General features: G+C 36.3%; 1 protein-coding gene across 4 annotated transcripts in view; it reads left to right on the top strand.

The window, feature by feature from the left end:
* Nucleotides 1-18,088, top strand: part of LOC121876155 (synaptojanin-1-like) — a 45,350-nt gene extending 27,262 nt beyond the window's left edge. For 3 of the 4 annotated variants that reach the window (XM_042381092.1, XM_042381094.1, XM_042381095.1), the window contains 8 exons: nucleotides 5,684-5,821; nucleotides 8,053-8,248; nucleotides 9,172-9,338; nucleotides 11,548-11,562; nucleotides 13,338-13,523; nucleotides 13,814-13,976; nucleotides 14,462-14,676; nucleotides 14,858-18,088. In XM_042381092.1, coding sequence (XP_042237026.1) covers nucleotides 5,684-5,821; nucleotides 8,053-8,248; nucleotides 9,172-9,338; nucleotides 11,548-11,562; nucleotides 13,338-13,523; nucleotides 13,814-13,976; nucleotides 14,462-14,676; nucleotides 14,858-15,631 — 1,854 coding nt within the window. In that variant the 3' untranslated portion in view covers nucleotides 15,632-18,088. The remainder of the gene's footprint in view (nucleotides 1-5,683; nucleotides 5,822-8,052; nucleotides 8,249-9,171; nucleotides 9,339-11,547; nucleotides 11,563-13,337; nucleotides 13,524-13,813; nucleotides 13,977-14,461; nucleotides 14,677-14,857) is intronic. The other variant, XM_042381093.1, reaches the window with a different exon arrangement.
* The last annotated feature ends 7,553 nt before the right edge of the window (nucleotides 18,089-25,641 follow it).

Consider the following 25,641-nt stretch of genomic DNA (forward strand, 5'->3'; position numbering starts at 1 on the left):
ACCTAAACGCGGTAAAGGGAGGACTCAGAACACGATCAACTTAAATGTCTACTACGCAAACAGTAGAAGTATGAGAAACAAAATGGATGATATTAGGGCCTTGGTATGTACCGAAAAAATCGATATAATAGCATTCACTGAAACATGGATCAACCTAGACTCACGTGAGTTACCTGTCGAATACCAAATTGCGGATTACAAATTGTTCCATACTGATAGGCCGTCCAGGAAAGGAGGCGGAGTAGCCATCTATGTCAGGGATAATCTGAATTGCGAAATAAATAAGGAAATAAAAACTGAGCTGAATACAGAAACAATTTGGATAGAATTAATTGACGGTAGGGAAAAATTAATCATAGGAGTAATATATAGACCTCCCAATCTTGATAGAGTTAATGAGCGACTTATCTGGGATGAAATGCGCAGGGCTTCCATACACAACAAAGTCTGTATAGTAGGCGATTTTAACCTTGGCCAAATAGATTAGACTGACCTTACGGGTAACTCAGTATCAGAGGATTTCCTCGAAACGATCCAGGACTGTTTCATAAGTCAACATATAACCGAACCCACCCTGGGTAATAATATACTTGATTTAGTTCTGTCGAACAGAGAAAACCTCATTAGCAATGTCGAGGAAGGGAACGAACTTGCAAACAGCGATCACAAAGAAATTAGATTCCAGTTAGATTTTCAGGTCAGACGTAAGGAGAATTCCATTAAAGTCCCAGATTTCAGAAGGGCAGACTTTGATAGTTTAAAGAGGCAGCTGAGGGAGGGGGTGTCGCGATTGGGTGCGAGCCTGACAGATGACACCGACCTGATAACGAGATCTGAGATTGCTGAGTTCCACTACAATTAAAATGAGTTACTTAATGCACAAAGGCAGAACATACCATACAAAAAACTCAGATCAGACAACAATGACCCTAAATGGACAAATAATTATTTAAAGAACATTATTGGACAAAGGAAGGCTATAGGTAGAAGGATAAATCGTGGCGAAATTTACCTCCGGGAGTATTATAAGGTACTGGCCGGTAGGGTTAAGACTGAGATAAGAAAATCGAAGAGGAATTATGAACTGAAGATAGCAGGGTAGGCAAAAACAAACCCCAAAGGATTCTACCAAATGTATCAAACTAAAACAAGAGGCAAGATTGGACCAATACGTTCAGATACCAGACAGCTAACTGATAACGACGGAGAAATGAGCAATAATCTGAATAAATATTTTTCAACAGTTTTCACCACCGAAAATTTAAACATGATACCCGAGGCACCGACTCTATTCAGAGATAGTGAAGAAAACAAATTAAGTGAGAATGTAGTGACTAGTAACAATGTTAATAAGCAAATAGACAAACTGAAGCCTAATAAGTCACCTGGTCCCGATGAGATATTTGCCAGAGTATTAAAGGAATGTAAGGAAGAGCTTAGTATGCCCTTAGCAAAGTTGTTTAACATGTCATTAAAAACAGGTGTAGTACCAGAATGCTGGAGGATAGCGGATGTAATACCGATTTTCGAGAAGGGGGATAGATCACTATCCTCTAACTACCGCCCAATCAGTCTAACATCAATAGTAGGTAAATTACTAGAATCAATTATTTCATACTATATTCGAAACCTCCTGGAGAAGCACAAGTTGATCAATGATTCCCAACATGGCTTCACAAGCGGGCGTTCATGTCTAACTAATCTATTAACATTCTTTTCATCAGTTTTCGAATCGGTGGACGAGGGGCACAATTATGATGTGGTATATCTCGACTTTAGCAAAGCCTTCGACAGAGTCCCCCACGAATGAGTAATTAGAAATGTAGAAGCGCATGGCATCAAAGGTAATATCCTTAAATGGATTAGGGCATGGTTATGGGACAGGAAACAGCGAGTGAGCATAAACGGCACTAAATCGCATTGGAGCAACATCACTAGTGGAGTTCCCCAAGGCTCAGTACTTGGACCATTATTATTTATTATATACATAAACGACATAGATATCGGCATAGACAGCAACATAAGTAAATTTGCTAATGACACTAAAATAGGACGTGTAATTAAATCTGACGAGGACTCTGCAAAACTACAGGAAGATCTAAACAAATTTTTCGAATGGTCGGAAAAATGGCAGATGAAATTCAATGTGGACAAATGTAAAGTACTCAGTATAGGAGATGTAAACAGGGAAACCAGTTACCAGATGAACAACGATGCCATTGTGGAATCCGACTGTTAGAGAGATTTAGGAGTACAGTGGGGTATGCTATAACGAACGTAATTGGTTCCAGAACCTCGTTCGTTGTAGCATTCGTTCGTTATAGGATTAATCCGTTCCAGGCCCCCAAATACAACCACTTAACACTGAAAAAATTCTGTGGAAAATGTAAAAAATACGGTACTTTATCTTACCTTAGTGTTGTTCAGCATGCAGGACAGGAGGCAGAGGGGGAGGGGGGAGGAGAGAATTATTGAGAAGAGGTGGAAGGAGAGGAGTCATCCTTCCTAGCCCTCTTTGGTGTCTGTCTCACAGGCACTTTGTTTGTAGGTTCTTTTGTTATCTTTGTAAAGAAGGAATCCAGGGTTGGCTGCTTCAACCTTGATTTCTGGACATTCCAAAAGTAGTTCATAACATTGTCATTGAACACACTGATGGTCTTTTGCACAGAACCAACATCAGGATGATAATCCTCAGCAAGCTTGGACAGTTTGCTCCAGCAAAAGAACGCATCCTTGAGATCTTTGGCTGGAATGATGCGGCTTTCCTCCTCCTCCCCTGACTCCTCAGAAGTTAAGCTCCGCTTCAGTGTCTCGTTTTCCTCTTTGTGAAGCTCAAGCAGCTCCTCAGTGGACAATTCCTTACTGTGCTCTTCCACCAACTCCTCAACATCATCATCATCCACTTCCAGGCCCATGGAATTGCCCAGAGCCACAATTTCATGAACAACAGCCTCTTCTTCTAACTCTTCGAAGCCTTCAAAGTCTCTTTGAAGGACACATTCAGGCCACAATGGCCTCCAAGCAGCACAAAGACACCTCACAGTAACCTCTTTCCAGGCTGAGGTAATTAAAAATACAGCATCTGCTATATTGAAGTGACTCTTCCAAAATTCCTTCAAGCTAACATCACTGGAAGAAGTGGACGCAAAACATTTTCTAAACAGTGCCTTTGTGTACAGCTTCTTAAAGTTAGAAATTACCTGTTGATCCATGGGCTGGATGAGAGGTGTTGTGTTGGGTGGCAAGAAGTGCACAGTGATGAAGTTCAACTCCTCTGGCAATTCAACCATCAAATTAGGAGGGTGGGCTGGTGCATTGTCCATCACCAACAAAGCTTTCAGTGGAAGATTATTCTCCCTGAGGTATTCCCGAACACTGGGTCCAAACACCTCAATCACCCACTCAGAGAATAAATTCCTGGTCACCCAAGCCTTTGGGTTTGACCGCCACATAACACCAAGGCGGGTCTTCCTAGTGTTTTTTAACTCTTTAGGTGCGTAATTAAATTTCGCGCCGGTTCCTGAAAAGTGTCAATTATCCTGCCAAAAATGAATTTCATATAATCACATTTTCTATATGTTTTTCCTAGAGAACTTTTAGTATATTTTCCAAATCTGGAACAAAAATTCACATATGTGTGCAAATTTTAGAGAAAAAATGACATTTATACCCAAAAATGCAGGAAATTGGTATAAATCAATGTCTGGTATATGCCAAATAAATTTAATCAATTTGGGTACTAAACAGCAAATTTAGATATGTATTACATATTCAGATAATATCAAACAAAATAGTACAAAAATAAGCTATATTGCATTCAGGAAATACTCCTATACCTCAATACATAATATGTCCGCATGTCTTCTCATTTGGGGAAGTTTTTTCAAGGCCGTGGGATATCCCCGCTTGTCGCATTTAATTAATATAATATTTTGGGCGGGTTTACCCGCATGTCGCATCCAAAGGGTTAAAGCTCTGGGGTTTTCTGCATGGTACACAAGGAGTGGCTTTATTTTGCAGTCACCAGAAGCATCAGCACAAAGAAGGAGGGTAAGCCTGTCTTTCATTGGCTTATGGCCAGGGACAGAAGTTTCCTCCTTGGTAATGTATGTACGGCGAGGCATTTTTTTCCCAAAAAGTCCGGTTTCATCACAGTTGAATAACTGCTGAGAAACAAAGCCTCCCTCTTTAATAATATTCAAAAAAATGTCATGGTGTTCCTTAGCTGCTTCCTTATCTGCACTAGCAGCATCACCATGTCTCACAACACTATGTATTTTATTTCTCCTGAAACCAGTAAACCACCCCTTGGTACCCATAAACACTGGCACATCACTATCACTTGCACTGGGAGTCTTGGCTTTAAGGTCCTCAAACAATTGTCTGGCCTTCTCACAAATTATAACTTCACTAATGCTATCACCTGCCATTTCTTTCTCCTTTATCCACACTAAGAGTAAATTTTCCATCTCCTCACTCACATTACACCTTGCTTTGCTAAGTCTAGAGATTCCCTTAGCCACTTGCACTGTTTTCAACTCCTCTTTATTCTTTAAAATCGTACATATAGTCGATTTAGCCATCCCATACATCACTAAGTTTCGCAATGCTTGTTCCATCCTCACGTTTCTTTATGATTTCTTTCTTAGTTTCAAGAGTTATGAGCTTTCTCACTCGCTTTGGACGATTCATCGTCACAATTGTACACTTGTATAACAAAATATTTATACAAATAACTCTATTTCCACATCAAAAGACGAAATTTCAACAATAACAGTGGTGCACTGGCTACACAATGAGACAAAGATGGCGCCTGACGCTCTTGTTGTGGGTCGCGGTACAACAATATTCATGCGCCAGGCGAAATAGTCCGGTATTCATCCGCGTTCGTTGTAGGAGTTGCGTTCATTATAGCATTCTCAATTTTATAGGTAAAACCGTTCGTTATAGGAATATTAGTAGTAGGATCCGTTCGTTATAGCATACCCCACTGTAATGATAAGTAGGAATCTTAAGCCAAGTAAACAATGTGTTTTTGCTCGTAACAAGGCTTATAAAGTACTTGGGGTTCATACAAAGGAGTGTTAGTTTCAAGACTTGCGAGGTCATCTTAAAATTATATCTAGCGCTTGTGAGACCTCACCTGGATTACGCAGTTCAGTTCTGGTCACCGTATTACAGAATGGATATAGAATCCTTGGAAAGAATCCAGAGGAGAATGACAAGACTATTCCCAGGCATTAGGAACCGTGAATACAGAGACAGGTTAAAGCATCTTAATTTGCACTCCCTCGAGAGACGTAGAGTGAGGGGAGACATGATAGAGGTGTATAAATGGAAGTCAGGGTTAAACAAAGGGGACATTACAAAGGTACTCAAACTATCCAACCAAGAGCGAACTCGTAACAATGGTTTTAAATTAGACAAATTTAGATTTCGGCGTGAAATAGGTAAACACTGGTTTGGAAACAGAGTAGTGGATGAATGGAACAAGTTACCAAATATCATCATTAACTTGAATACGCTGGAGCTTCAAACATAGGTTGGATGCTTATATGAGCAATAGGGGTTGGCTATAAACAGGACTGCCCAGTATGGGTCAATAGGCCCGCTGCAGTTTCCTTCCTTCTTATGTTCTTATGTTATTAATTTTCTTCATAACCTCATGTCTTTTTTTTACCAGGGTATGCCTCTCTGGGCACATGACTACGTGTTCTGGTGCGGAGACTTCAATTACCGTATCAACCTAACTCGAGATGAAGTGATCGATTATGTACAGCGCCAGGAATGGAATGTCCTCCTGGAGCACGACCAACTCAAGGTATTCCTGCTTGTTATACTGTCCACTTTTTCTTGATTGAAATACTACTATGTGGTATGGAGTATCATAGTATCTCATCATATCAAGTACAGTATATATTTTTTATTGCAACTGATCTAATAATTATATGTACAGTGTGTTATATCTGCTAAAGAAAGATTTTGATATGATTTTTTGTGAAAGTTAAGGAGAAAGGGTCTGAGTGAATACAGTGACCCCTCGGTTAACGAACTCAATCCGTTCCAGAAGGTCGTTCGTTAACCGAAAAGTTCGTTAACCGAAACCATTGTTTCAATGGGTTTTTGGGTAATTGGTTCCAGCTCACCGAAAATTTCCTAAATTCAACAAAAATGGTAGAAACGTTCACTTACTTTGAGGTGTGTATGTAGAAGGCTCCTGGATGATGATGATGATGATGATGGGAATTACAATGGGGGTGGAGGAGAAGGAAGAAGAGAAGGCATTGGGGTGGAAGAGAAGTCACCCCATGGCACCATTTCACCCATAAAATTTTAGTTCTCTTGGTGTATTTCAAGATTATTTTCTTTAAATCAACACTACACTGCATTATATATTGTCAATATGTAAAATATATTTCAAAATGACCAATAATTTGCTTGGAAACACAGAAAAAAAGCGTTTAGTTGAAGAGAGTCTCAAGCAAGATGTTACCTCCAGTGTAAACAGAGAGAGACTAACGCCTGTTTGCTGTGTTAAGAGGCTGGATGCTGTGCTTTAAACTAGTCACTTTACCTTCAATTATGTTCAATAATTGTTAAAATGACTAAAAAATTGAATATTAAACTTTTAAAATTATTGAATAGTATAAACTTCTTGATATTTACTAAAATAGTTAGGAATTTAAGCCCTAGAACCGATTAATGTATTGGCTGACTGATACTAAAGCTGGTTGCCCGGCCAGTGCAAGCGAAAACATGTTGAGGTCGGTTCGTAAGAAATTCGTTAACCGAATTTTTGTTCGTTAACCGAATTGAAGATCCTTATGGAAGGCAGTTCGTTAACCGAAATTTCGTTAACCGAGGCGTTCGTTAAACGAGGAGTCACTGTAGTATATATTTAGAGCTTCACAGTTTTCCTGGGAAACTCTTGTACATACAGGTAGGAGGGGTCCTTGATATATGTTGCATTGATATATTTCATTTCACAAATACGTTGCCAAAATATTTAAAGACATTTTCATTGTCATTTGTTTCACATATATGTCGTCTGCATCATCCACTGTTGTATAAGAAGTGTGTGTGTGTGTATCCAAATATTATGTATAAATAGTGTTAAAAATGTTAATTCAATGTGAAAATTACCATATTAAGTTATAAAAGTGCCCTACAAGTGTTTAGTTTCTACTGCGCCAAAATACGTCAGTCACCTCTGTCGTGCCTATGTGCTAATGCTGTTGTTATATTTAAATAACCACAGAATTTGCAGAAAATTCACCTCAATGCACTGGTGTGCCTATTGAATAAAGGAAATAATGTATACTGTACAGAAATATAAATATAAAGATACAGTATAAAAGAATAATTAAGAGATAAGGGGTACATTCTGTTGGGGAGAGGGAGTGTATCTGAGAGTAGCAGACTACTGTATACTACTTCTTCATGGACATTTAAATCACACAAGTGTTCCAACACCAAAAAATTAAAGTTTAGTAAACCTTATTCAGTTCGTATACAATGGAGGGTTTGCATATAGAGTGGAAAAAAAATACACCTGGGTGCTGGCCGGACTGAAGGGACAATTCTCTCCTACGCTCATCAGCCCGCAATTCCTTTGTAACAACAGTATGCAATTTTATCATAATTCCCATATTATTTAGGTTCATTTGGGTTAATAAAACACAATCATAAAATAATCTAGTTTCCCTCAAAAATCCCTCACTTGACCCTAGATGAGTTATTGTGTCTTTTTACTGTATATTCCCAATCTCTTATTTACAGAACAGGAACAGCTGATTATTCTCGCCCTTCCTAACAATGTTATTATTTTGCCAGCACTCGCCCTCTCTCAAGCACCATGTTGTCACTGCTCAAGAGGGTTGGTGCTTACCACAGGATCTGTCTTCAGCACTTAGTCAATAATATTATAGCGTATTTATCAGCACCTAATAAATATTATTGTAGTGTATAATGTGTCTCCATATGCCCTGATTTATTCACTGATCAGTTTTCTAAGTGCACAAGTATTGCTTAACACTGTATTTCTTATTGCAGCAAAGTTTTGCAGAAGGCAAGTGTTTCAAGGGTTTTGTAGAAGGGGACATTGATTTTGCTCCAACCTACAAATACGATCTATTTTCTGATGATTATGACACCAGCGACAAGCTGCGTATACCTGCCTGGACGGACCGAGTACTCTTCTGGAGGAGACAGTACCCAAAGGACAAGAATGACCCAAATTGGATCCCAGGTAACACAGCAGAAATTATTCTATAAGATGTGTCTGAAGAAATGCATGGTATTACTTTTGAACATCTGATTAAAGGCTTCAGATCTGGTGGAATATGTTGCCCACAGTTGTCTTGAAAGTCTCTGTATGCTGTGAGTGGTTTTGAAAATGGCAATCTAAAACGTCCAATTGAGGGAGTGGCCAGTAAGAAATGGGAGGGAGGCTGGTAGCTGTTTTTTTTTTTTTTTTTGCAAGAGAAAGAGAGTTTTTTATAATTAAATAACATGGCAATGCTGCAAAACCTCAGTGCCCCAAAGTTTATGGGCTAGCATTGCCTCAGTTGAAGCTAAAAGAAAGTTAATAATTCTTTCTCATATTTCTTCCGGGGGGGATTAAAATTTCATGACGTTAGAGACTATATATCAGCCATTAAGGTACAGTTGTAGACAAAACTCCCTGAACATTTGGCAATATCTGGCATCTACTTGTGGGTCATATATGTACCTGTATTGGTTTATATCTACCTAAGAATGCTGCTTTTTGTCACAGACCTTAATACAAAGACAAATTTGACAAAATACATAAAAATTCCAATCCTCTTCACCTAATGATCCTCAAGTACTTAGATACAGTACTACTAAGTGTTCAGGGAACTTTGTTTACAACAGTACGTTAGGTGAGGTTTCCAGAAATAATTGTATTTTTACCAATTGTTTTTGTACAATATTTTAAGTGTTCAGCATTAACAATGATAAGAGACAAGTCAAAATGTTCGGTTAGGTTAGATAATAGTTTTCCTTCCTTGTGCTCCTTAACTCCAGCATTTAACACTTTATATAATAGAATAAATGTTGTTTGTTACCTACTCAGTTTTATTTTATCTTTTGGCTTTTACACCCCCAAGTTAATTATTTAACCTCTTTAATTTGAAAATATATTTTCAGGCCGGATTATCCACTATGGTCGTGCAGAACTGAAGCAAAGTGACCACAGACCAGTCTTGGCGGTATTTGATGTCGAGGGCTGCAGAGTAATTGACAGCAAGCTTACCAACATCTATGAGTCTGTGGTAGCCTCTCTGGGACCCTCAGACTGTACAGTAGTCGTGCAGGTATGAAATGAATTAGAACTACATAACTTTTCATAGCAGGTAAATCTTCCACTTAGATCTGTGGATTATAAAGTTTACGAGAATTTTAAATATGTCGGGCTGTTGGACTGAGACAAAAGACAAGGAACCAAAGGTGTTTAGTTAAGGGTCAAGTTGATGTGCTGTTGATTTTTTATGGGCATGAGCATTAATGCAGGTGTCAATCATAGTTTATTTTTTGACTTACAGTGAACCCTTGCTTTACGTGGTTTCACTTTACGCGTTTCTACATTTACGCGGTACCCTGCCAGAACTGGAATTCCCACCTTACGCGGTGCATCTACTCATATACGCGGGTGAAGTATAATTTTTTTATTTAGCTCATAAAATTCATACAAATTATCCGGCCAGAATATAATTTACATTGCTGGAATTCTTACAATTTGATGATCATTTTGAATATAAACATCATAGATTTTGCATTAGACATACAAATTTTAGATCTACTTTAAGTATTTTGTTTACTCTGAGTAAATATGTTATCTTTTGTGCAAAATATATGACATTTATATTCAAAATATTCCTGGTCTTACAAGGGATCCAGCAATGTCAATTATATTATCCTAACTTTAGTTTGAGGTATTATTTATTACTATACCTTAAAATCTAGTGGTTTTCCCCCAAACATTTCTCAGAGAGGGAAGAGCCAGCGAGTGTGTGAAGAGGAGTGTGAGAAGAGGGGGAGGGAGTTGAGTGCATTATTTGAATGGACATTAACTTGGCAACTGTATTTCTCTATTTCTCTTAAGTATTAATTGTGTGCATGTACCATCATAAAATTAAGATGTTATTTTTACTAGAACATAGGTATTGTGTCGGAAAAAGTGGAGTTTGGGGGTCAGCCGGTCTCTATTTCATTTAATCCCATATGTTATGTTGTTCACTTTACGCGTTTCTTGCTTTACGTGGGCCTCTGTGGGTTCAATTGACCGCGTAAAGTGAGGGTTCACTGTATATGGGAGAAGGTTGGTTCATTTGTGTGTGCGTGCGTATAAGCCCCTGTCAAACAGACAGTAATACTTATACAAATGTGGGCTACATATATTATGCTTATGCTGATAACCACAAGGAAAGAAGAAAACACGAAGTTCCCAAGCGCTTTTGTGTAATTCACATCTTCAGGGGTGAGTACAGACTAAGGAGAAGTACAAAACAAGGTATATATATACAGAGGAGGGTGAGACCAGGTCCACAATGGTCAGGTATTAGGTAAAGACCCTACTAATCTTCAAAAAGCACCTAACCTAACCTAACATGAATTTGAGTAATGGTATGTACAAACTGGATAATTTTGTAATTAAGAAGATTTGTAACCAGGTGAGAAGGTTGGGTCAGCTTACCCTCTGACCTGACTACCGACTGCTGCGGTGCTTTTTGAAGATTTGTAGGGTCATTACCTAATACCTGACCTGGAATCAGCACCTAATGATTTACTTGCATATATTATGTTTATATAATTCCATCACCCACGGTAGCTAGACAGTGGTACATGTGACAGTGTTTTCCACTGTCTGCCCCACATCTTGACTGCGGAATCATCAATAAGTAGCCGCCTTATGGCAGTCTGTATCCCGTCTCTCACCCACGTAAGACGTCTGTTCACGAAGCTTGTTATACATACGCTTCGTCCCTTTTTAACACTCGCGGCTCATAGCGTTATTACGGTGATAACCTAGTTATTGTGTAATAGTTTATTTTCTTAATAAATGGAGAAAAGACCATTTGGGTTTGAAAATTTAACCCATAAATAGTTATGAATGTTACTTCCAGTGCACCTTTAATACTGACTCTACAGACTCTTCATCAGTGATTACAAAAGGTAAATGGAAGGTAACACATGTGTGCATGCATAAAAATTGACAAACAATGATTGAAAGAGGCAGCCAGAATTGAGGGAGTGTATGGTTGATGACCCATAGACAAGAGTTGTTAATTTGGTCGATATTTTGTTTATAGAATTATTGTAAATAGCAGATAATTAATGCATCTTGGGGATATATACTTTACAATGTTAGTGATACTGAATATTAAGCTTCTGGTCTTGTAATGATATATTAACTTCATGTTCCTGTATAGGCCGGTAACTGATGTATTTTATGTATATTAGATGCCTGCAAATTGATTTAAGGAAATGCAAACTTTAAATAACTTTATCTTTGGTGCTGTATAGCCATCAGAAGAAGAGGTAAATTCAGTGTAATTAGGCATGTGGGAATGTAGTAAATATTAGCACACTATACACTGGATCTATGCATTAGTAATATATGTTATTTGTACAATATTGTTACTTCAAAGTTTAAAAATGAATTAATGTTTAATTTTGAATGTGCTCACAAAGTCAGAATCTGTAGAAAATCACTTTTACTATACTGTACATTTTTTTGTACTTAGTTCTGAGACTGATATATTTTCCCTGCATGATGTCTTATATAAAACCATAAGTGAATAGTTTAGTAACAAAATTGCATCTTGTACCTAACCCCATTACAACACATGTACTGTACTGTAGCCCTAAGTTACAAGTCCCCCTGGAAAAGTATTAATTTTTACCCTTCTCTTTTCCCCCCTTTCTTCTTTGTTTTTCCAGAACCTTGCATTAAATTTAATGTATGTGCTATCTTGCATATACAGGTAGTCCTTGCTTAATTACTGCTCTAATCAACATTTAAAAAAAAATAATAATTACCACAATATTGAGATAATATGAAAGCTTTTGTTTTTACTTACGGTAGATAGATACTGTATTGAAAATTTGACAGCTGAAAAGATGAGACTATGTGAGAGGTATGAATAAGAATTTACTTTAAACATATTGGTGTAAAATATCAAAAGATTGAAACATGTAAATACTGTAAGTTTATCCCCACTCCTGTATAAATATACAAAATGCCATATAATCAGTTTTAGAAATAAATTAAAATAAAATATTGGTACAACAGTTTATGAAAGGGCCAACTCAACTTTTACCTGATGCAGTATTAGTGTAGCTGTGCTCCCATCCATGTTTATATTTCTCAATGTTCTAAAACCTCTAGAAACTGTCTAAAATTGTTTTTATTTATTATGATTGTGTTTAGTGAAATATTAAAAGTTCCCCATAAGATACAGGGGAGACTGTTAAACCCTTTGGGTATGAGGGGTCTCTCTGTGCTGAATAAAATTGTCTGGCATTAGCCGAATGAAATATTAAAAGAGGCGTTCAGTAGTGAAGGTGTTAGTAGAGATAGTCCACTAACACCTTGTGTACAGGGTCCCCTTTGAACCAAATGAAATCTTGTGACATAAATCAAATGAAATATTTAAAGAGGCATCCCATAGTGAAGGGGTGAATCACTTAAGTTAACCCCGGCTGAATCAGTTTGAAGGTTACCTAGGCCAGACCCACCCTGCTTCAGTGTCATATTATATGAGTTATTCCTTTGTGACTCATTTCTGAAACAGATTTTTTTGGATCCAACTTTCATTATTGTTTCAGTTCTTGGAAGTTTCAGAAAGTTTATATTAGCATTGCATGTCAGTAAATAGTTTTTATTGCAGTTGCATTTTACTAGAACTTTCAGAAGAGATATTTATTTTTATTTTAATGAATAGCATATATTTTATTTGCAACAAGAACTATTTCAATGCAGTATACTGTACTTAGAATTTGAGTGCTTTATGAATTTTTTATATCTTCATATCTTTTAATATCTCTTGTGGATTGAGCTTCGTATTAAGATTGTGTAATGATTATAAAATAAATATTTTTCTCAAGTTTCATTACAAAATTATGTGTATTTTTCATACTTATTATAGAGATACAGTATCTACAGTATATATCTTGCATTACTTAAGATTGACATACTGTACTGGTATCCTCAGTCCTTTCACTGAAAGAATGCTTTTGGGCATGTCATTAAATAATTATCTCTCTCTTTCTGTTGTTTACATTACATCTCAAGACAATTATTTGTTCCTTAGGTACAAAATTTGCCTGCTGGAGTTGTTGCGGATTCAGTATTCGACGACGAAACATTGGAAGCTGTCCAAGAAGCCATGGGGACTGTTGGATCAGTTGTTCTAGTGCGCTTTGTTGATAACAAAATCTGGTTTACCTTCGGTGATTCACAGACGGCACTGAAGGCCATTGGTTGTAGTCCACTAAAAGTATGTAATGTATAAATATTAATATTTTTCTTGTAATGTCTTTACAGATTTATTTTTACATTTAATTTTCATACATTGGCCAATTTAGATACAGTATGAGATTTTTTGTTATAAACTTCCAAATGCATCATAGTATGAAGAAGTTAGGTTCCTGGTATGACTGAACATAAAGGGAAGAAAATGGTAAATGCTTAAGTACAAAGACTCCAATAAATATTGTACCTGTAAATAATAATAGAAAATACAATAATGTGGTTTTTACTTATCGATGATGATGATGATGGTTATAGATTAAAGGTCACGAACTGGATGTTAAATTGAAAACTGAGGCTTGGCGAGAACAACTAGAAGAGGAGCTAGCGCTGTGTGGTGACACAACGGTTCCACTGACAGAGGAGTCTCTCAACATCACCGAGAGCGACGATGCATCCTTTAGCATCAGGAATATAGAAGGTAAGCAGATATTTTTACTAGTGAAGGTTGATAAATGTAGTTGGTGGTGTAGAATGCCTCAGCTTTTGGGGGCCCCACCTACGACCCCAGAACGCAGCTTGATGTTTTATAATTTTCTCCATTTGGATACATTAGTCCAGTGATATTTGGTATTGGTTTACTTCAGACAATCATCTCTGTTTTTTTTTTTTTTATATACTCTGTCCAGTAAAAGGTCCAGTTTTGGGAATATCAGGAAAATGGATTTACTGGACTGCCCCTCCCACCTGGAGTGGTCTGATGTAGGGAAGTGTCAATGTTTTTAAAATGTCTCGGTATTGACAAGAATTATAAACCATTATTGTTTGAATAAATCAGTCAAGAAGTCATTGGATGTAATTATTGCTAAATTCTAATCAGATGAACAGTTTTTCACATAGTTTATAAAGTGATTGTAAGGTTAATAATATTCAAATATGTTAAAACTTATTTCCTTACTTATACAGGAGCTCTAGAGGAGCTGTATCAGTCTCAGGCCAGGGAGGATGATTATGGCACAGAATGTAGTGAAGTGGTGGAACAGCAGCATGCTCCGTTGCAGCAGTCCAGGCCACCACCATCAAGACCTACCCCCTCAAGGCCTCCTCCTCCACGACCCACACCTCCAGGGTCGGCTCCCAGTTCACCAGCCCCATCCCGTCCCCAGCCACAAGGGCCAAAGGTAGGTATTTTATTTACCAAAATAAGGGATGATGACTAAGAAATTTCTTGATGGTGGACAAATTTTTAAGTCTTAAGTGATGAACTGATTATGAAATTTCATTTGTAAATTTAACCAGGGTCAAGTAACTAGGTTACCCTCCTTCCTCCCATTGGGTAACACTACAATTCTTTGATTATAGGTAAAGGTTATAACCAAACCAGTTCGTCCATCACAATTGCAACGGGTCATCATTGCCTCAGTATCACAAAATACGACAAATGTTGTGGATCATCAAGCAGAAGAAGTTAGCAGTCCACCACAGAGGACTTCACAGCCATCCAAACCAGCTACACTTCCCCGCACTCCATCTCGGGAGAGTCCAGTTAAAACTTCACACCCAACTGAAGTTCCTGTCACAAGTTCTTTGTTTGGTGTGCCTCCCTCTGTACCAGCCAGCTGTCCAAGTGTAGCTGATGAGAAGCCTTTTGTGTCTCCTTTTGGTGCACCTCCCCCTCTACCAGCCAGCTACCCAAATGTAACTGATGAGAAGCCTTTTGTGTCTCCTTTTGGTGCACCTCCCCCTCTACCTAACAACTGCCCTCCAGAAGGCTCTACTTCGTCTCAGTCTGCCTTAGAGAGAACTTCTAGTTCCCCTTTCAGTAGTCCTCCACAAGTACCAACTAACTTTTCATTGGGTCAGGCACCATGTATACCAGCTAATGGCCCATCGACAGATTCACCATCATCTGATCCACCCTCTGGCCCACCTCCAGGCCCACCCCCTGGTCCACCCCCTGCACTACCAAGTAATGGTCCATCAGTCCCACCAAAGGACACACCCCCTAGTATACCAGCCCGCTCCCTTCCACCAGTACCAAATAGAACTAGTACTGGTGCACCACCACCCATCCCTTCCAGAAATTTACCACCAGTCCCAGCTCGTAACCTCCCTCGTGTACCACCTAGGAAGTAAGTCTTAATTTCGAAAAATACCCTTACTGGCCTAGTCACAAAGTAGCCTATGGAAGAGTGTTTTACAAACACACACACAAAGTGCAGTAGAGCCTTGAATTGCATGAGTTTTATCAATTTGATTTCTGTATAGTATTCACATACTTTTAGACTAGACATTTGAAATGCATGACCGTAGTTCTATATCACATAGGTTTTGATTGTATAGTTACAGTAAACTCATTACTTCAGCATACTCATTGTTTGGAAACTGGATACTGTACAGTTATGAAAAAACTATGTGACTATCAGGACAAAATGCAGTACTGTACTCTTATCATTATTTCAATGACTGGACATTTTTGCCAAACCACCTGGTCTATTGTGTCCAAATTTCAGCTTTTTGGTTCAAAAATTTGTTGATACACTGGGACAACCAACTAACAAACAAGACAGATAAGTTGAGTGGTCACTAAGATCGAAAGAGGGGGAAAGTCTACAAAATTGTTGGATAAATGGGCAAGAAATATTTTTGAGCAGTGGTGTGAGTCAGTGTACCCACGCTATCATAATTTAATCAGCTGGCTAGAAATGATGAAGCTCTGGGAGAGAATTTATGCACAAAGCTACAACTTTAGTAAAGTAACTTTAATCCTATTCCTTTAGTTTTTTTTCTTTTATGCTTTCTGAGCTTTAACCAGGCTTGCAAGAGTAAAAAATGGGTAATTTTTTAAATACCAAAAGTAAATACAGAAATGAAATGAGTGTAATAATGAGAACCAGTTTACAGTATTGAATTTTTAAAGAGTATAACCCCCTCAAAATTCAAGGGGCCACTGTGTGTGTGTGTGTTTGTGTAAAACATTTATGCAGGGTTCTTTCACTTTTTTCACAATTTGAGATGCAGGTTTATTTATGTTAATACTCAACGCAAATCTACTTATATTCATGTGTTACACTTTCATTTAAATCAATTCTTCCACTTCAAAATTTCTTTTCAACTTCCCAAAAAACAGCTTTATCAAATGTCAGCTTTTTGCAGTTTTGTTCAATGAATGATAACATACACTTATAAATGGGAAGAAATAAGAGTAAGAGTTATTTAGGTGTAGAATAAATGTACATTAGGTTCAAATTTGATCCAAAGAAAAATGCTTCCATGCTTGTACCGTGTTCGGTATTGAGGTAGTCTTGTTCCTATCTGACGTGTATATTCAGTTCTTGAATTGTTGGTAATGACAGACAAAGTGTCGATACTATACTATTTATAAAGATTACCTATTGAGAATGAAATATTTTTTCCAAAGTCTGCTGATCATCTGTAAGTAAATAAAACTAAGTAGGAAGACATTGTTAAACATGTTGAGCCAAGGCTTACCTATAGCTGAAAATTCTTTTATGATTTATAGGTCATTCCCATCTGCTGGACACACCTTGGCAGAGCCTGCCTTGTACAGGGGGCTGACTGCATTCTGAGACAAAGATTCTATCATATGCAGATCACTGCCAAGGCTACACAAACAGCCACTTGTTTGTTGAATCCCTAGTTAGTGAAGGTAGAACCTCAAATTGTGTGTTAGTTGAACAGTCACTGGAACAAATCCCTAGAGCTAGTTCAGTTGACTCAGACCCGAAGATCTCTGAAGTTCAATACTCATATTTTTCCACAATACAAACCCCATCAGGGGTGGTGGGAGAGATTCCAAATCAATTTATTCTTCTCTTAGGTTAGGTTAGGATTTCTGAGTTAAGATATTTGTTTATTAGCCAAAGGGCCATGTTTCACATGATTTTGGAGACGCAAAACCAACAAGAGAAGGAATGTAGGAGGTCATATGTTTACAGTTGTTTTGCCCTGTCACCTATTCACCCTTTGCCAACCCCCCCCCCCCCCACTACTTGTTTGCCCTCTGGCATTTTATTATTACATGCAGTTATCTTAATCAATGGTGGCAGCTGTACTTTTATAACTACCGATAAATGCCAATACTAGCAAGGAGCCTCTATCTGGCAATCTCTAATTTTACCTTACTTTACCTTACCTAACCTAACCTAATCTCACCTCTACATGGATTACAAGAGACACAAATTGTCAGGGGATAAATAATTATTTAAAGACTATTATTGGACAAAGGAAGGCTATCGGTAAAAGAATAAATCGTGGTGAAATTTACCTCCGAGATTATTATAAGTCTATTGGCCAGTAGGGTTAAGACCGAGATAAGAAAAGCAAAGAGGAATAATGAACTGAAGGCAGCAAGGGAGGCGAAGTCAAACCCCAACGGATTCTTTCTAATGAATCAAACTAAAACACGAGAAAAGATTAGACCAATACAGTCAGGTACCAGCGAGCTAACATAATGACGGAGAAATGAGCAATAATCTGAATAAATATTTTTCAACAGTTTTCACCACCGAAAATTTAAACATGATATTCGAGGCACCGACTATATACAGAGATAGTGAAGAAAATAGATTAAGCGAGATAGTAGTGACTAGTAATGATGTTAGTAAGCAAATAGACAAACTAAAGCCTAATAAGTTGCCAGGTCCCGAAGAGAGATTTGCCAGAGTATTAAAGGAATGTAAGGAAGAGCTTAGTATGCCTTTAGCAAATTTGTTTAACATGTCCTTAAAAACGAGTGTAGTACCAGAATCCTGGAGGATAGCGAATGTAATACTGATTTTCAAGAAGGGAGATAGATCACTATCCTCTGACTACCGTCCAATCAGTTTAACATCAATTGCAGGCAAATTGCTGAAAACAATAATTTCAAACAATTCAAAATTACCTGGAGAAGCTGTTTTCGAATCAGTGGATGAGGGGTACGACTATGATTTGGTATATCTAGACTTTAGCAAAGCCTTCGACAAAGTCCCCCATGAAAGACTAATAAGAAAAGTGGAGGCTCATGGCATTGGAGGAGATATTCTAAAACTGATTAGTGCGTGGTTACAGGACAGGAAACAGCAGGTGAGCAGTAACGGTACTAAATCCGATTGGGGTAACATCACTAGTGGAGTACCCCAAGGATCAGTACTTGGACCATTATTATTTATTATATACATAAACGACATAGACATCGGCGTAGACAGCAACATAAGTAAATTTGCTGATGACACAAAAATAGGGCGTGTAATTAAATCTGAAGAGGACTCTGCAAAATTACAGGAAGATCTACCGGGTAAACATTTTTAGAATGGTCTGAAAAATGGCAACTGAAATTCAATGTGGACAAATGTAAAGTTCTTAGTCTAGATGTAAACAGAGAAACCAGATATCAGATGAACAACGATGTCATAGAGAAATCCGAATGTGAGAAAGATTTAGGAGTAAGGATAAGTAGGAATCTTAAGCCAAGTAAACAATGTGTATTTGCTCGAAACAAGGTGAATAAAGTACTTGGGTTCATACAAAGGAGTGTTAGTTACAAGACTAGAGAGGTTGTCCTAAAACTATATCTTGCCCTTGTGAGACCTCACTTGGATTACGCAGTTCAGTTCTGGTCACCGTATTACAGAATGGATATAAAATCCCTAGAAAGAATTCAGAGGAGAATGACAAGACTAATTCCAGGCATTAGGAACCTTGAGTATAAAGACAGGTTAAAGCATCTTAACTTCCACTCCCTCGAGAGACGTAGAGTGAGGGGTGATATGATAGAGGTGTATAAATGGAAGTCGGCAAAACAAAGGGGACATTACAAAGGTACTCAAACTATCCAACCAGGAGCAAACTCGTAACAATGGTTTTAAATTAGAAAAATTTAGATTTAGGTGCGAAATAGGTAAACACTGGTTTGGAAATAGAGTAGTGGATGAGTGGAACAAGTTACCAAATATCATCATTAACTTGAATACGCTGGATAGCTTCAAACATAGGTTGGATGGATATATGAGCAATAGGGGTTCGGTGTAAATAGGACTGCCCAGTATGGGCCAACAGGCACACTTTAGTTTTCTCCATTCTTATGTGGCAAATTGGCAGGGGGCAAATGGGCAATGGGCCAAACAACTACAGTACTTTAAACACACTAATCTTTCCATACCTCATTTTCGAGTACAGTACTAAGTACATGTACATAATTTTTGTAGAATAAAATGATGTATTTTGTGATACTCCAGGTTCAGATTTTGTACTTTCATTTTAATACTAAATATACTGTACATTCCATTAATTCCATTTATATTCAGCAGTTGTTCTTTTTATTGATGTGTAATGCTCAAACATTATCTTCCTTATACAGGTGTTCCTTCTAAAATATGTAATGAAAACCTTTGTTTCAGAAGCTTTTCAGATTATGTTCTTGAAATAATAGCATCACGTTATAAGCTGTAACGTATTATGTTTAATGATTAATTAAGGCAAAATAACGTTATGCAAGATGAGGCACATTTTAAATCACGAGAGTTTTCATTCATAATACTGTACATAATAAATGTTACTTAAATCAGTAAACTACAGTAATTGAATATTACATAATACAAATAGTATGTTCTTCAGGTACAGTACCTAATACCTTTTTTAAAGCACATCACATATATCTCAAATACTTTGTCATGCACACAACTTTTTTTCTTCGGTGATACCATCAGGAGTCCATGCAAGCAGGCCACTTTTACTTCTTTTTTTGGGGGGGTGGGTTGATATAGAGAAAAGAATAGTAGTAGTCTGCCTTTCTGAGGGCAAGTTGAGAGTATTGGGTATGCTACACTATTTGTTCCCATCACTGAACCTTCCAGTGACTACCTAGATCAATCAAGGTAATGTCTAGTACTTGTTACATGGTGTGGTTGCATAATTCATTAGGTGCTGATAGACGAGGTTCCTCTAATCAGTATACTACTGTATAAAAAATATTCTTTCTCCTTCCATGTTAGAGGATAAGATAGAATGAAAGTGCCTTACTTTCCCCCTAATTCTTAATTTACCCCAGATTTGAGAAAGCTCACATACACTGGAGCCTGTCATGTACAATCACCTGCACTTATATCTGGTACAGTGGCTGGTAGATTTTATAAGAGTGGCATTCTTAGTGTAACTACTTTTGTAATGTTCAACTTAGGGCCATTCCAGGAGTTTTAATATGATGTAAACAAACACAAGTTGCCATGTCTCACAAAATGTACCAGCTACTATACCAGGTATAAGTGAAGGCGAATGTACATCCAAAGCCTAGTGTCTCTCAAATAACCAAGTTTTCTTTCCAAGCTATTGACTGAATGTGTCCAGACAGATGGCAGATAGATGACTTTGGTATCTATTGTAGTTAAACAAGTTCAACCAAGAAGAAATGCATCTTTCATGCTTCAGAACAATGTTTGTGGTCTTCCTTGTACCACCTTGAACAATGAATAACTCAGAAAGTAATATAATTTTTTGCTTTTAAATATACTGTACATAAATTTGTAATTAAGACTGATTGGTTGACATCTTTTCCAAGTGGGATGGTCAATTGTGAAAATTTTCAAACCTGACCTTGCATAATTGGGTTCTGTGGTTAGTATTTGAACCCTGTGCATTTTGTTTTTGTTTACATTGGTAAAATTTCCCATTAAGATAACTTCACAGATTAGAAGTACTGGGTATAGTATAGAATGACTCTCATGGTAGGTAAAGTATATCTAGCAGAGGACTAAAAGTTGACAAAATACAGAGCTGTGTGATGCATGTGTGTGTACAAGACAGTTGGACAAAATTGACTATTAATGAAAATTATAAGATATATTTTGCTCTATTAACACTGTTGATAACCAGTCATGTGTGAGCACTAGACTAAGTAACAAGTGATGCTATCAGTGAGAGGCTGTTTTTAATGGGAAAAACAAATAACAATCATTGATTTTGTTCTTTGTATTTATTTCATATAACTCATCTATTAAAGATTTAGGAAGGAAGTTTGGAGTAAAGCTTTTGTTTTTAGCTTTATTGTACAGTATGTACTGTGTGTTCAGAATGCAGAGAATTAACAACTAACATGAGTCCTGGTCTAATCAACTCTTTTCATATACAAGATAATCCATTTTCTCTCATTTGAAATTAACATGATCTATTTATACAGTAGTTCATGAAAAGTATCATTGATGAAATAGCATATGTACTAAGATGAATTCAGATAAATGACCTTTTTGTGAAGTGGTAAATGTCATCAGTGTTTTACATGATTTAAGGGAAAATTTCCATCTTTCCTCAGATTTATTTAGTATTAAAAATAGGTGCTGATTATTATTATATTAAACATTCTAGAAATGTAATTAACCAAATTACATTTTATTGAATGTCATCTCAGTGGTTTCCAAATTTTAAAAATGTAATGTTGAATATACTATATTGGTATCATTGTACTGTAAAATAAACCAAGTTTTCAATATACTGTACTAAACTTCAGTGTTTTAGAGGAATTATGTGATTAGATAGGCATTACCTTAGAAAATCAACATTCTTTATATGGTAGCACCATACTGTACTATATATCAAAAGAATGTCATCACGAATTATACTACCCTGAAGTTCATATAATGGACTATGCAGCTACCTGTACTGTCACTTTTAAATGTACCTATGAAGACACTAATATAAATAATGAGATGTACTTGCATGTTTGTGTGTATAAAATAATGCCAGTTTTCCAAAGTTTTGTGTGTGTTTGCTGCATAATACTCTGATCTGTTGTACTGTGATCTACATTATAATAATTTAAGATTCTCTCTACATTATATGAACAGTACTGAATTGTATTCACTTGAGTTGAAAAGATTCACAAATTTATATATAGTATAGTTGGAGTTTAACTTTTTATGATGTTAGATATTGAAAACTGAAATATAAATGTAACACGTACATATATTATCCAGTGTTTGATGCATTCATTGAAAAATACTGTAGCTTATTAAGGAATGCATTTTGTATGACACCAAGTATTGCTGCCTCCTGCATTAATTTGTGGCATACTTTTGCTGAATGTTGTCGGTGATACAGTAGTCAGATAATATGTGGATGTAAATTTATTATGCCTATCAGTGGTTATTACTTGTTAAAATGGGTTAAATACAACTTCAGATTTTTTAAAACTGTACTAGTGTATCAGAGTGGTCACGTGTACTGGTAATTATTGTTTGTATTTATAAAGAAACATACATTTTTACTAATATTTTAACCAAATTATATTGTGCAAGAACTTGTATTTATTGTGAAATGAATTCTGTACTATGTAACCATAATCCTCACAAACTTCTTGAATATCAGCAAAGTACTTAATGAACCAAGGCCATTTGATAATGTATATGATGTGTTTTTCTATTTGTTGTCATGATTGTAATAACTATAATTTTATTATGTCTGTGTAAGATACATTAATCCTAATTACAGCTAGAAATGGCTTGTAACCTTTGAAGCTGGAGAGCTACCTGGAATACTTCTAACGAAATTTCAAACGATTTCTGTAAAATTATTAAACAAGGCAATTTTGCTCACCTGTGCTAATCTTGACACATACTTGAGAAGTAATGATTAATTTGTAATTGTTGTCCTGTTATTGGATGCTGTACTAAACAGCAATGAACTTAGAATATGTTATATTCTGTGCTTGTTATTTATTTTTTTTTAGTTAATTTATTCTTTACTGTTTTTGATTCATTGATAGTCTTATGTATATTAAGTAAAAATGTTGAATATATTGTTGACATTGGTAAAAGTTTAATAGTAGTCATTCCTTTGTGAAGACTTATATGGATGTGAAGTGCAATGTCTGGTGTGAATTTAAATATCAAAGGTGATAATATGTGTAACTGATTAAAAGACAATTGTATGGTACATATATAAAAATGAATTACATCAAAAGTGTAAAGCAGATAGCATTTCAATTAGTATAATTTACTCATAGTATTAACCTTAAGCTGTAAAGATTCCATAAACAACATTCCAAGCATTTCCTTCAGAAATCTATGTTTAGTTTGATTATTAGACAAACAGTTGGCACTTATCTATGCATGGAATATTTTTTTTTCTCACAAGAAATTCATACTGGCTGTTGAATAGGGATAAAGAAAATATAATAAAGGGGAAGCAATATGAAGATGGATAAATGTAAAATAACAGTGTGTGAAGAATGTGAGGCATTACCATTTAGTGGGCAAAGTAAACAATAGTATTAATTTTATGTCAAGCCAGCCTATTAAATACTTAACATCATGAACATATTTGAGTCTGTCTGTCCCTGTTGCTCACAGTAATCTCTATGTAAGATATTTTGTTAGCTGGCCGACATGGATTTCATTGTATTGTAGAAATGGGGAACAAGAATAAAAAAATTTAAAATATACCAGAGGTACCTCCATTAGCCGGAACAATTGGTGCAGAGCACTTTCGGGAATGAGAGATTTCCAGGTAACGAGATGACTCTCAAAGCCGAAAAAACCCTCATCCCCGGAATTTTTCAGGTAACTGAAAAGTGCCCTTGGTACAGGTTGACAACCTTTTATCCGAAAACCGAAAAGCTGTAAAAACCGAAAGTTTTTTGTGAGGCTTTTTTTTTTTTTTTTTTTTTTTTTTTTTTTTTTTTTTTTTTTTTTTTACAGGGATTATTAGCCCAGCCAGGCACAGATCACTGACCCACATCGGGGCCTGGGGGGCAAAATGTAATAGTAATAATAATTATAATAATAATAATTATAACTAGTTAATAAAATTTTTAATAATTATACACCAAAATAAAATAATAATGATTACAATAATAATAATAATAATAATAATAATAATATAAATAATAATAAAATATAATAATAAATTTAATAATAATAATAATAATAACAATAATACTGTAATAATAAAATAATAATACAGTAAAGAAATCCAAGAATGAATAAAAGATCAAAAGTGAGAAACACGACCTAGACCTATGAATTATTATTATTATTATTATTATAATTTTTATTATATTTTAGACCCCCAGGCCCCAATGTGGGTCAGTGATCTATGCCCGGGTGGGCTAATACAAAAAAAAAAAAAAACCTACGGTAACCATTCTGAAAACCGAAAAATTCCGAAAACCGAAATGCCTCTGGCCCCAAGGATTTCGGATAAAGGATTGTCAACCTGTAGTTCCAGAAATTGCGCAATACATCATCTCTCAAACCCAGAAAAATATCCCGCATCCCCGGAATTTTACACTTACGGGAAAATTTTATCGTAATTTCCCTAAAATGCGCCTGATTTTCATCTCTCAAACCCTGAAAAAACTCCCTCGTCCTTGGAGTTTTCTGGGTACTGGGAAAATTATCTCAGAAAATGTGGCCCTCGGAAAATCGTTCTCAAAGATGGAATTTTCCGGAAAATTATGGTTTTGGTAACGATTTTCCAAGAAAACTTCAGTTCTGGCTATCGGAGAGTTCCTGTTTAGCGGGATTCCGGCTAATGGAGATATTACCGTATGTATTTTTATTTAGGCATCGATGTAACAAATTGTATATGCTGTCTTTCTTTTGATTTGAACATTTACATGGTTTAAAAGAATTTTGTCCTGGTTTATAACAAGATTTTGTAATTTTCAGAAGCCTATACTATACAATCTGAATGCTTTGGGTGTAGTTCATTTATATAGTGATACAATGTAATGATTATGTTGATTGCTATTATTGTTGTGATGTAAGTAGTTTGTAGATATGTAAAAAAAAAAAAAAATGATTAAGGGAGTAACTTGTACTTTATCTTGAAACTCACATAAGTAGACGAATCAAATTAAACCGTTATTTATTTGTGATGCTACTAATCGCTTATAGTCTGTTCACTTGAACTTTGCAACTGAAGCTTAGTCAGTTTGTAGCAAGGCAGCTGATTGGCTGGTGGACAGACACACGAGGCAATACAATTCTTTAGTTTTAATATATTGTATTTGTATTCTGATATTTAAGGGATAATAACTTTTCTGTGTTGATACATAATGATTTTTGGACTTGGGGAGGCAAAAATTAGCATGTGAAATACTCTGGTAACAAATATAGAGAAGAAAAGGATTAAAAAATTTCAGCTACATC

This window comes from Homarus americanus, unplaced genomic scaffold (genome assembly GCF_018991925.1).
Source record: "Homarus americanus isolate GMGI-L3 unplaced genomic scaffold, GMGI_Hamer_2.0 scaffold34921, whole genome shotgun sequence".
In the NCBI taxonomy this organism is placed as follows: Eukaryota; Metazoa; Arthropoda; class Malacostraca; order Decapoda; family Nephropidae; genus Homarus; species Homarus americanus.